The sequence below is a fragment of the Bidens hawaiensis genome, unplaced genomic scaffold, assembly GCF_021521415.1.
Source record: "Bidens hawaiensis isolate Kalapana, Puna unplaced genomic scaffold, B.hawaiensis_p1.1 tig00014424_1, whole genome shotgun sequence".
Taxonomy (NCBI): domain Eukaryota; kingdom Viridiplantae; phylum Streptophyta; class Magnoliopsida; order Asterales; family Asteraceae; genus Bidens; species Bidens hawaiensis.
In genome coordinates, this window is record NW_027492254.1 from 507432 (window position 1) to 519523 (window position 12092).

The 12092-nt window shown below is 33.2% G+C and overlaps 1 protein-coding gene across 1 annotated transcript; it reads right to left on the minus strand.

Moving 5' to 3' along the window:
- Window positions 1-7172: 7172 nt before the first annotated feature.
- On the minus strand, window positions 7173-10961 carry LOC143546717 (protein trichome birefringence-like). Its single transcript, XM_077038324.1, has 5 exons — window positions 10165-10961; window positions 9156-9348; window positions 8878-9071; window positions 8628-8786; window positions 7173-7745 (listed from the first exon to the last, which is right to left on the minus strand). The coding sequence occupies exons 1-5, from the start codon at window positions 10959-10961 to the stop codon at window positions 7409-7411; spliced, it is 1680 nt and encodes a 559-aa protein (XP_076894439.1). The 3' UTR covers window positions 7173-7408.
- Window positions 10962-12092: the final 1131 nt, after the last annotated feature.

A 12092-nucleotide genomic window follows, 5' to 3' on the forward strand; every position in this document is an offset into this window, starting at 1 on the left:
TAATATTAATTTGTAAAAAACTGAGAATATAAGAAACAATACCAACTACAATACCATTCTACATAAACAATGATTTATAATAACAAAGAAAAAAACCTAAAAATTACCACAAAAGAATAAAAAATCAAGAACAAAATAATAACAACAAATACCAATAACAGCAAAAGAAAAAAATCTAATAATAACAACAAAATATAAATCAGCAAATACTTATAATGTCTCATAATCAAAAATTAGCAAATACGAACAAAAAATAACAGCAAACAACTATAAAACTAAATCTAATGATAACAGCAAATTGGTTCTCACTGTTTTTCATGTTAAGAATAAAATGTATTTGATCCTAATTCTATATTAAGATTGTATTATATATATATATATATATATATATATATATATATATATATTATTTATAACGTCATCCGGGTCAATGCCCGGTCCGACTTGTGACCTGGTAAGGCGTCCGGGTCGATGCCCGGGCCGGGTCTGAAAACATTGCTATTACACCCCTTTTAGGTTTTATGTGTGAGAAAAAAGTGTGCTTACGTGTCGCTTATGTGGCAGCACTTTTCTCTTTAAAAAATGAATCACAATATAACATTTGGCTCTAGCGTAGTTAACTTTTTTTGTTAAATTTGGTCAAGTGCAAGATTTAACTAGAAAAGTGTGTCTTGCACAGGGACGGATTTACAGGGGGGTCAGGAGGGTCCGTTGACCCTCCGGCTAACTTATTCATATACCGGACTATCATATATTGAACCGGAGAAGCAAAGTTATAACCTGACACTCTCCGATTATGTAGTTTAGGATAGCATTGAAGTTAAAGTTACTATATGTGAAAGTTTTTATGCCAGTGGTGGTGGTTTAACAGTCCGGTACATCAGAGAAGAAAGGTGTTTTGAGCGAGACACTGTATGACATTTTTTAAGTCATTAAAAGGTTTCAATCTCCACCGTACAACTTGTTACTTTATTATTGCTTTGTTTTTTGTATTTCCTTTTAATCAAGGCTAAGTATACTATCAATGCTACATTGGTACTCAAAAGTATTAGTTTAATTTTTATTTTTTTTATAATAGTCATTGTCATTAATTTAAAAAATTAATAATCTTCGAAGTTCTTTCTCTTCTAAATATACATCACTGAATTATTTGTTATTTAATATATATTTTTTAGTTTAGATTTTATTATTTAGTGTCATAAACATTTTATTTTTAATATTGTTGTGATATGTATAAACATGTTTTCAAAATAAATTTATTAGAATGAACCAAACATCTAAACTTTATCAAATCCATTAAATGCTAAAGAAATAATAGATTGTTGATGATCCGACCTTACGTAAACAAGTTATTAATTATTCATTTAGTATTCAAGAGGAAGGTAAGGATATGATACGAAAGACCCTTGCCAATCAAATTGTCAATGCTTTCCTAAAGCATACATATGTTAATGTTTTTGCAATTGTTGAGATAAAAACATTTATACAATGGTCTCAAGATACGAGACCTTGAAGGTTATGGTTACCAAATTCTGGTAACAAAAGCGTAACTGATATACACTCATGGATTACGAATCCAAAACAATACTATTACGACCCCCCCGACTAAAAGTTTCTGGTTCCGTCACTGGTCTTGCACGAATCATTGTTTAATTTCCTGGTTGAATTTTGTTTTGGTTTTACTAAAGGGTTAGGCTAAATGTACCCCCCCCCTCCCCTGGTTGCTTGTCATACCCCCCCCCCTTTGGAAAAACCAACTTTTATATTAACCATTGAAATCATATAATTACCAAATTAGCACAAAAGTAAGGATTTAATATTATTTTTTTACAAGTTGCGTTTTCTTTTTATGATTTCGAGTTTAGGATTTTGGGTTTCGGTTTTAGCGTTTAGGGTTCGGGTTTAGGGTTCGGTTTCGGGTTTCGGGTTTAGGGTTTCGGTTTTAGGGTTTAGGGTTCGGTTTCGGGTTTAGGGTTTTGGTTTTAGGGTTCGGTTTCGGATTTCGGGTTTCGGGTTTAGGGTTCGGTTTCGGGTTTAGGGTTTCGGGTTTAGGGTTTTAGGTTTTTGGTTTATTTTGTAAAATATAAAGTGGTAAAATAAGGATATTATAAATATGTATACTATTAAAATTAAAAAAAAAGATATTATAAATATTTATAATATTAATATTAAAAATATTAATATTAAAAAAATAAATTAATAGTAATACTTGATAGTTTTTAATTTGATATATGTAGTGGAGGTTATCAAATGAAAGTAATATTGTAGGGACTAATATGTATATAAATAATGTCAAGAACTAATTGTAATTTATGTAATAAGTTCAGGGGGGGTATATTTAGTAAAAATGGAGTAAGAGGGATATGTTTAGCAGCATCCTTTACTAAAGTTTGATTTTGATTCTCATTGATGAATGTTTTATTCATGCTTGTAATCAGCAATTGGTGTAGATAACCAAATCTTGATTGTCATATACAAGATAGGCTCTTTTAGTTCATTCTTCAGTTAATTAATTCTTTGTTTAACTTAGAGCAATTCCAATAAATTTCGTCAGCTGATTAGTCATCTGTTAAAATCATATTTGTGAGTGTAATCTCCATATATATATATTTTTTATAATCCTTATGTGTGCTGGTAGTGGTATAGGGCATTATGTGGTGAGTTGCTATGCAAATTAGTAATATGCTCGTTTGTTCTTGTCCTTTAAACTACTTGGTCTTAGGTTATTAAAATCAATTTTGGTTCATAGTTGAATCATTAGTGGTATACTGGTATTGTCTATGATATCATTGGTTCGATAGTACTAAGATTTCAAAATGCCTCGGATAGGTATTTGGATCCATGTGGCACTGATTGCACTTCATTGTTCATGGTATTTAGTAGAGGTAAAAAAAATCGTACCCGGAACCGGACCCGAAAAAAAAACCAGAAATCGGTTTTATTTATACCCGGGTATTCAATACCCGAAACCGGAACCGACCCTACCCGTAAGGTATGGAGAGGGTATTCTTTTTGAGCTCAATACCCGGAACCGTACCTGATTTATACCCGTAAATACCCGGAACCGGTCCTACCCAATACTCATACCCGGTTATACCCGATATTCGATACCAATTTTCTAATACCCGAAATAATACATGAGTTTTTATAGTATATTTTTATGTTTAAGTTTTTTTTAAAATGCATATTAAGTAAATAATTTGTACTTAAGTAGATTTATGGTTTTTGTAATACAGTTTAATTATTTTTATAAATTACAAAGCAAATTTAAATTTTAAACAAATTTAAAATGAATAAAAAAATTACAAACTCAAAACTGGGTATTAATAGCCGGTCTTACTCGGACACATACCCTGTTCCAATACCTGGTTATACCCGAACCCGATCATACCCTACCCGGGTGCATAGGGTTGGGTTTTTCTCCTCAATACCCTACCCGAACCCTACCCCAATTTCTCTGAATACCCGATTTTCCAATATCCGATCATACCCGAAACTGATTCCATACCCGAACCCGGGTATTAGAAAAAACCCGATTTATGCACCTCTAGTATTTAGGGCCTAAAAGGACATATCAACTCCCTAGCTTTCATACCGATGAAAGGAACACGCATCCATAACTGAGTTTTTTTGGTAGCCGTTTCGGTGACTGTCAACCAGATTGTCTTTCATTAGTCATCTTAGCATGTTTAGGAAGAGTTAGAACCCGTGTGATCCTTATTCTCATTTATTTAAAGCCAAAGTTCGTTTTCATTTCTTCAGTATTCTAGTTCTTTTAAGTATTTCTTTATTTGTTATAGAAATTTGTATTTCGTTAGTTAAATGAAAATCACCCATTTTTAAACATATATTTAATTATAGGGTAAAGTTAAAATACAAAGGACAGCAAAAATAAAAATGGTGAGAAGGAATCATGTTCATTGATCTTAGATTTGAATGACTGAGATTAATTTAATAAATAAAAATTGATGAAAAGGTCATGGAGGTAATAACACACATTTGTTAACTTTCTCTCTCCACATGCAAAACACATGCCAATTCCCCCATCATTTTAAAATGTCCATAACTTTTTCATACGGCATTATTTTTTTATAAAAAATTCACCATAATAATAAACGTTTTTTTATCTTTAATATGAGTATCATATTGTTATATAAAAATTAAAAAAAAAATTAATGGGTTTTTTAATTGTGTTTTTTTGTTGTTCATTGTGTCATTGTGTAATATGTTGTTTCCATTGTGTTTTACGTTTCAAGTCATTATATTCACCATTGTGTCTTACGTTTTAGGCCATTGTGTTATACGTATTCATCATTGTTTTTTACGTTTTAGGTCATTGTGTTATACATATTTACCATTGTGTTTTACGTTTCAAGTTAAAGACACAATGGTGTGGGAAAATATACAATGACGAAAAAAAACATAATGATAAGCGAAAAGACACAATGGTGTGCGAAAAGACACAACGACGAAAAAAGACACAATGGCGAAAAGAAACACAATGACGAAAAAAGACACAATGATAAGCGAAAAGACACAATGGTGTGCGAAAAAACACAATGACGAAAAAAGACACAATGATAAACGAAAAGACACAATGGTGTGCGGAAAGACAAAATGGTTTGCGAAAAGACACAATGGCGAAAAAATACACAATGATAAGCGAAAAAACATAATTGTGTGAAAAGACACAATGACGAAAAAAGACACAATGATAAGCGAAAAGACACAATGGTGTGCGAAAAGACACAATGGCGAAAAAAGACACAATGATAAGCGAAAAGACACAATGACGAAAAAAGACACAATGATAAGCGAAAAGACACAATGGTGTGCGAAAAAACACAATGGCGAAAAAAGACACAATGATAAGCGAAAAGACACAATGGTGTGCGAAAAGACACAATGGTGCGTGAAAAAACACAATGACGAAAAAAGACATAATGATAAACGAAAAGACACAATGGTGTGCGAAAAGACACAATGGCAAAAAAAGACACATTGATAAGCGAAAAGACACAATGGTGTGCGAAAATACACAATGACGAAAAAAGACACAATGATAAGCGAAAAGACACAATGGTGTGCGAAAAACACAATGACGAAAAAAGACACAATGATAAGCGAAAAGATACAATGGTGTGCGAAAAGACACAATGACGAAAAAAGACACAATGGTGTGCGAAAAGACACAATGACGAAAAAAGACACAATGACGTGATTTTTGTTTTAAATTTTATATAACAAAAATCATACTCATATTAAAGATAAAAAAACGCTTGTTATTATGATGAACTATTTAAAAAAAAATATCATACGAAAAAGTTATAAATGTTCTAAAACGATTGGGGTATTAACATGTGTCTTGCATGTGGAGAGAGAAAATGTGTACAATTAATTCTATACCTTTTTTCTTTTGGTCCCCACTTGACATATGTCAATTATTTATGGCTTCTCCTACTTTTCATTTTTGTTACCCTTTATAGAATATATTGACCCTTAATTATATATGTAATATTAAAATATTGAATTATATTTAATTTAATTATGTATACTTGAAATATCAAAATAATAATAATACAGCATAGCAGTGGTATAAGTAACATACAAACCCTTAATGATCAAATTTCACTATGACCTATGTAAATGTTCCACGTCCATGCCTTCACATTCCACTTCAACAATTTCATGTGAACCAAATCTCTAAATTCAAACCAGCACAATCACAACATCGGGCCGTGACCGTCTATCCACGACATCGGCTCCACTCCTCTCTATCCACGTAGCACGTCACTGGATCGGAGAACCATAATCGCTTGTTGATGGCTAATCACAAGCTTCTCTCCATTCTAAAGTTTAGGTAGGGGTGAGCAGAAAACCGAAAATACCGAACCGAAACTGAATTAACCGAAAATACCGAACCGAAAAACTGAACCGAAGCATTAACCGACGGCTTTTTTTTTGTTTTTTTGGAAAACCGAAATTTCGGTTTCGGTTCGGTTACCCATTTCAAAAAAAACCGAACCGGACCGATTAACTTAATATATTAAAATAAATAATTTAAATGATTGTTAAATATATTATACTAAGTCATATGTGACAACAACCGAAACAAATTAGGAGTTTGTTGGTTCAATATATTTTTAAGAGAAATTAGAGTTTGTGAAAGGAATAGTAAATGCTAATATTTATTTTTGTACATAGGAACTAATTGCATAAAACAATTAATAGAACAAAAAAACAAAACAAGAAAAAATAAAAAAAACGAATATAACCGAACCGCAACCGAAAAACCGAAACCGAACGGTTTTTATATATGAAAAAACCGAATTTTCGGTTTCACCTAAAAACCGAACCGAACCGAACCGTGCTCAGCCCTAAGTTTAGGTGTCTCGTATTCTTCATTCCAATCTGAGTGAAAACAAGCCGAGCCAAGCCACTCGGTTTCAATTGATCCGAGTTCGAGCAACGTTTTCCGGCTCGTTTACTTAAATTCGAACCGATCCGAGCCGCTCGGTTTCAGTTCGAGCAGACGCTCGCTCGGTTCGGCTCAGCTCGCGAACAGCCCTACTAATACACCACAGATATACGGTTATTTTGACATTTTCTAATGAAACACGAAGTTCAAAAATATATATGAGGATCATAGTCCTTGAAATAGCAATTCATTATCATTGTTTCAACTTTTAGTAAGTTAAGATTAAAGAAATTATTATTTTTTGTTTTTATGTGTATGAATACGTGGAAAAGTTAGAAACATTACTTGAAAAAAAAAATGTTTGGCTTAATAGCCTGCTCGGACCGACTCATTTATAAAAGAGCTAAGCCGCCTAGCGGGAGCTCACATTTTGACTCGTTAAAACAAACAGGCCAACTTGACTCGTTTACAACCCATTTTACTAATGTAGTAAAAGTCGTTGAGAAATTGTCAACCACTCACAGCGTGGCATGTGGCAGGCCTTAGTTTACATATACTTTTGAACCACCAAAGCAGGCCGTTCCTACTTTGACCGGTTGAACCGGCCGGTTAGATACATTTTTAAAAACATAAAAAATCCAAAAGTATATGTTTTTGTAAACAGAATGAATTTAAAATATGTTGTGTTTCCGAGAAAGACCACCTGACCACATCCTTTGAATGCGGTTCTTTTCATAACTAGAAAAACATAAACAAATAACACATCTTAAAAAATTAAAAAATAATAAAATACCATTCTTCTTGGATCATATGCTTATTTGTTTATACATTCCCCAAAGGGAACACAAAAATAAGTAAGTAATTTAATTCACCTTTCTTAGATTTATAAACCTGATTCAACTCAACTCTACACAACTCAAGTCAACTCAACTCAACTCAACTCAACTCGAGTTGACTCGACTAGGACCGTGTTATACTTTCACATTTTCACTAATTCTTTTGGTATTGTTTTGCCAAAAGCTTAGCATACAAGATCTCATTCCAAGAATCTGGTACGCCAGGAAGACACCAATGGCTACAATCTTGATAATGCAACGGTGATCTTCTTTCTACCTCGGTGTAATGTTGCTTTCTGTATATCGACGGATGCCCGTCTTTTCTAAAGTCGGTCAGTCTCGTGATATTGAGATACGAGACTTGGGTTTTCATGCCTCTTAAAACCTTTTCTAAAACCAACATTTTGTCGGGATATGGTGATAAATATGTCGTGTTTTTTATAGGCTCGACTTCGTTGTCACATTGCCCTCCAGAATTCCACTGTCCTCCTCTGTCAGAAACAAATAAAAAGAGTAAATTAAACTTTTTTTCGCCGTACTTGTCTTCGCACATTGGGGGCATTTTGGTCTTTTTAGCAAATAGTTGTGAAAAACAAAAACTTCAAAGCAACTCATTCTCTATAATCTATCTCTACTCTCTCTAATATCTAAGCACCATTGTTGACCGAAATTTACAATCTTTAACTAATTCGCAACATACAACTGAAAAACTTGACTAAATCTATTCTCTCTCAACCGTATGCTAATTTGTAAATTCGGTTTTCCGTTTGGTTATTGGTTCCACATATCTTGCTTTTTTGGATAATCAAACCAAATTCAAACGAATAAACTGAAAAATACCCCGGTTTAATCAGATAAACTAACGGAATAAATCAGTTTAATTGGTTGACTTCGGTTTGATTAGACACATTTCTAATTCGGATGGATTCAGTTTCTCGGTTAGCGCCAAAAATGGCTCAAAACAGAATAAGCCAATGAGCACCCCTATCCAGCATTGTTGACTTATATTTACAATCTTTGACTGCCTTTTTACCATAGAACTTATAAGTGACAAAATGATTTTACATGGTCAATTTATTTACATATAAAAAAAGCCAGTTTGGGTTGGGATTTATTTTCCTTTGGTAATCATGAAGTTATGGGAAAAATGAAACAGGTAAAAAATGACTAAAAGATTATTATTAGTCAACAATGAGACGAGTCAACTGGGTCAAGCAGATTAAGCCGGACAAAAGTCGTTTACTCGTTCGATATCAAATGACTGTAACATGCTAATCCAGATATTAAAAAGTAACTACATTAACTTTTTACTAATACAGTTTTTGTTACTATATTAATGTACTTTAATTATTCACAAATTCAACATGTTTTACCTGAAATGTGAAGCCGAATAACCACGAAAAAAGACCAAAGTTTTGCTAGGATTTATATTAGCATCAACCCATCTTCCCCACGTTGTCATAGCTTTACGAAACGCCTCTAAAACATTAAGCTCGTTATACACATGACTGCCTTCCTGATAATAATCTTTCCTGCAATTCATCATCATTATATTATAACCAACATGACCATCATTATAAAAAAATTCAAATCAAGAATTATAAATAGTTTATAGTTAATTACCCTTTCGCGGTTTTTTCATGAGTCCACCAATGACCCGTGTTAAAGACCACAATATCAGCAGTTTTGTATTGATCAGCCGAGGTACCAATCAAATCAAGCCGAAGGGTCTCCTTCTTTGTTCCATTTTTGTCCTTTGTAACAGATTCTCTAACTATAAATGGCGTTACAAAGAACTCAACTGTACAATTGTAATCCTACAGTTCAAAAATAATGAATATTAACACACTATGCAAATTACAATCCTAATTCAAAAGATTATACTGAATTTAGTCATTTACCTTGAATACAAACGAATAAGAAGGTTCTGATCTGAAATGGTGTCTGCCTGAAGCTTCGTACACTTTCGATTGATCCTTTACAGAGTTTCTTAAGATACAAACTAATGATTCCCACATGTTTCTGTTTAACGAATCGCCAACAAATACTAAACGTTTTCCCCTTAATAACTGCAACATACGGCTTCCATCTAACCTATATGATTACAAATACTTTAATACAACATTTATCAAATACCAACAAGATCTACAATCAATATCGTATCAATCAGTATTAGGCACCAATTAATCAGAAATCGGTGATCAACCAATGTAATTTTAACTAATCGGACCTAAAAATCGGTAGTAGTCAAAATCATTCAAAATCTGTCAAATTCGGTCAAAACAGTCAAAATCTTTTAGGTATTTGAAACATTATACTTTTAGTCCAATCCGATTAATAAGTTAAATTAATTTTTTACACATATAATTTTAAAAAGTTGCATATAAAATGTCAATCCGACCAATACCAATTAATCGCTAGTCCGTACCCCACCACCCGACTAATATTAGTAACTTAGTGAGTTCTACAACATTGTCAAGAATTAACGGTAATAATCAACAATTGGAAGGAAGAACACAATCCATCAACTAATGAGCTTATAAATCAAACTATTTCAGAATTGGTAACAAATTAATCGGTATTCAGTCAAAAGGAGTCAAAGCCAGTCCAAATCGGTCAAATTCTTTCAGGTATTTGAAACATTATACATATTAATCCGAATAAGCTCGAATAACTTTGTATACACATAATCTTAAAAAACTACATACATAATATCATTCCAATCAGTCCCTACTAATTGCTAGTTTGTACCCCACCGCCCGACGAGCGCCTAACAAGTTCTACAACACGATCTAGAATTAACAGAAATAACCAATAATTTTAACGAAAAAAAACAAGCAATAATTTGCAGCAATCAATAAATGAACCTATCAATCAAACTAATTCCCAAATGGCAAAAACTTAACACACCTTGGCAAAGAGCAGGATTTCGGCTTCCATTTGAGCATCTGAAACCCTTTATCCCGTCTACCATTATTAAAACAATTAAACTGCTCATCAATCAACGAACACGAACCGGGTTTATAATGCGGATACGACTCATCCCTCACCCATTCCCCATCAAACATATCACAATTCGACAAATTCTTCACCAAATCACCAATCACCTGACCCTTTCCACCTTTATTACCGTTTTCCTGCTTCAATTTTACCGTATCCGAACCGGGTTTACCTCCATTTCCAGTATCATTTTTGACCCGGTTCGTCTGATTCGAATCCAATTGAACCGGAGGAGTCGAAACCCTTGTCTGATTTAGCTTTACAGCTTCACTTCGTGTTTGATTCCGATTAACCAACGGAATATTAATATTATTATTATTATTAGTAACTGTCGGTGCTGATATGTTCACACTGCCAGATCCAGTACCAGTACCGTTTAACTTCGGGTTCAATTGGGTTGAATTGCTGTTAAAAAAGTAAGAATAAACGGAAGAAAACTGAGATCCGACAGACCCATCTGTAGCATTAGCTTTAGAGCTAGGGATTTTGAAGCTTGACCCATTAAAGATGTTGGAGAACCATGGAGACGAAGGGTTTTGTGAAGGATTGAAGACTAAAAAGACAGTGAAAGCGATGAAGATAGCGATGAATGCGTAGGCAAAAGCCCTGGTTTTTTTAGTTCTGAAGGTGAATAATTTGGGGAGCTTGAAATCTGAAGGGTCAGTTGTATTATTATTAATGGGTGTATACTTGGCTGAATCCGCCATGGAAGTTGAGCTGTGGAGTCCAGAGTATTATGAGAGAGAGAGAATGGAGTGTGTGATTAGAGAGAGGAGATGATTGGTGGTGGTATCATACTAACCGGATACCGTTATTGCTAAAGGTTTAAAATTTTTGTATGTAACGCGTTTTTAAGTGAATAATAGAAAGTATGTATAAACATAGAATCCAAGAGTGAATATATATAAGTAGATAAATATACGTATGTGATATTTTGGGTGGTATGGTGTTTGTATTTTTACAAATGTAAAGTGTGACGTTCCAGATCATCTACACGTCTCATTCTTTTTCGGTTTTCATACTCAAAACCATTACCTGATTTATGTTACTGAGTTATTTGAGTTGGTGTGCCTGATCGGGTTCACCCAACAGCTACTTGAAGTGAAGTAGAGCTTCACCCCGAACATGGTAATAGTGGGTTTAAATAATTAAATGCAAGTGATGGGTTTAAGTTGGAAAAAATTGTCGTTCAGACAAAGATAATATTTGATCATCGAAAGAAAGTAATATCACCACATAACTGCTTTATAAATTATGGTTATTATTTAATGAACCGTAGTTAAAGTAACAGATACGCATATATACGTATATGGTTCACTCATACTTGATTGTTTTGAATATGTATCATTGCCATGATTATTTTATCTTTGAAAAGTAAATTACATAATAGTTTCTTGAGAAATGATGGTTATACTTTTCAGTAAATGTATCTGAGTTGGTGTTAAATTGTTAAAGATTGAAGTGACTAGTGAAAAAAATATGTTGTCGCATGTAAAGATAATGTTGAGGGTTAAATTTGAGATGTTAAGATTGAGGGTTAAATTTGAGATGTTAAGATGTTCGACAAAACACAAAAATGAAAATAGTCGCTTACGTAACTTACTATGTAGTTTACTTTTCTAAAGAAAATATATATTTTATAAGAAAACGACACAAGAAATATTATTTGTATTAATTTTTTATTTGTTAGCATCAAGTAACTTTTTTTAGAATTACAAAGGTTGGTCGGGTCAAAAACAGTAGCGAAACTTGGACTAAGAAGCTTGGACTAAGACACCGCAAAAAAACAAGAGGGAGCGGGAGCAACCCCTGGCCCTAAGCATACTTCGCCACCGATT

What these genes read in the sequence shown, in the direction of transcription:
- LOC143546717 (XM_077038324.1), bottom strand. Translation starts at nt 10,961, where the DNA reads ATGGCGGATTCAGCCAAGTATACACCCATTAATAATAATACAACTGAC. An exon ending in CTTATTCGTTTGTATTCAAG is followed by an intron (nt 9,072 to 9,155) that starts GTAAATGACTAA and finishes TTTGAACTGTAG; the next exon opens with GATTACAATTGTACAGTTGA. An exon ending in TATTCGGCTTCACATTTCAG is followed by an intron (nt 7,746 to 8,627) that starts GTAAAACATGTT and finishes TGTTTCTGACAG; the next exon opens with AGGAGGACAGTGGAATTCTG.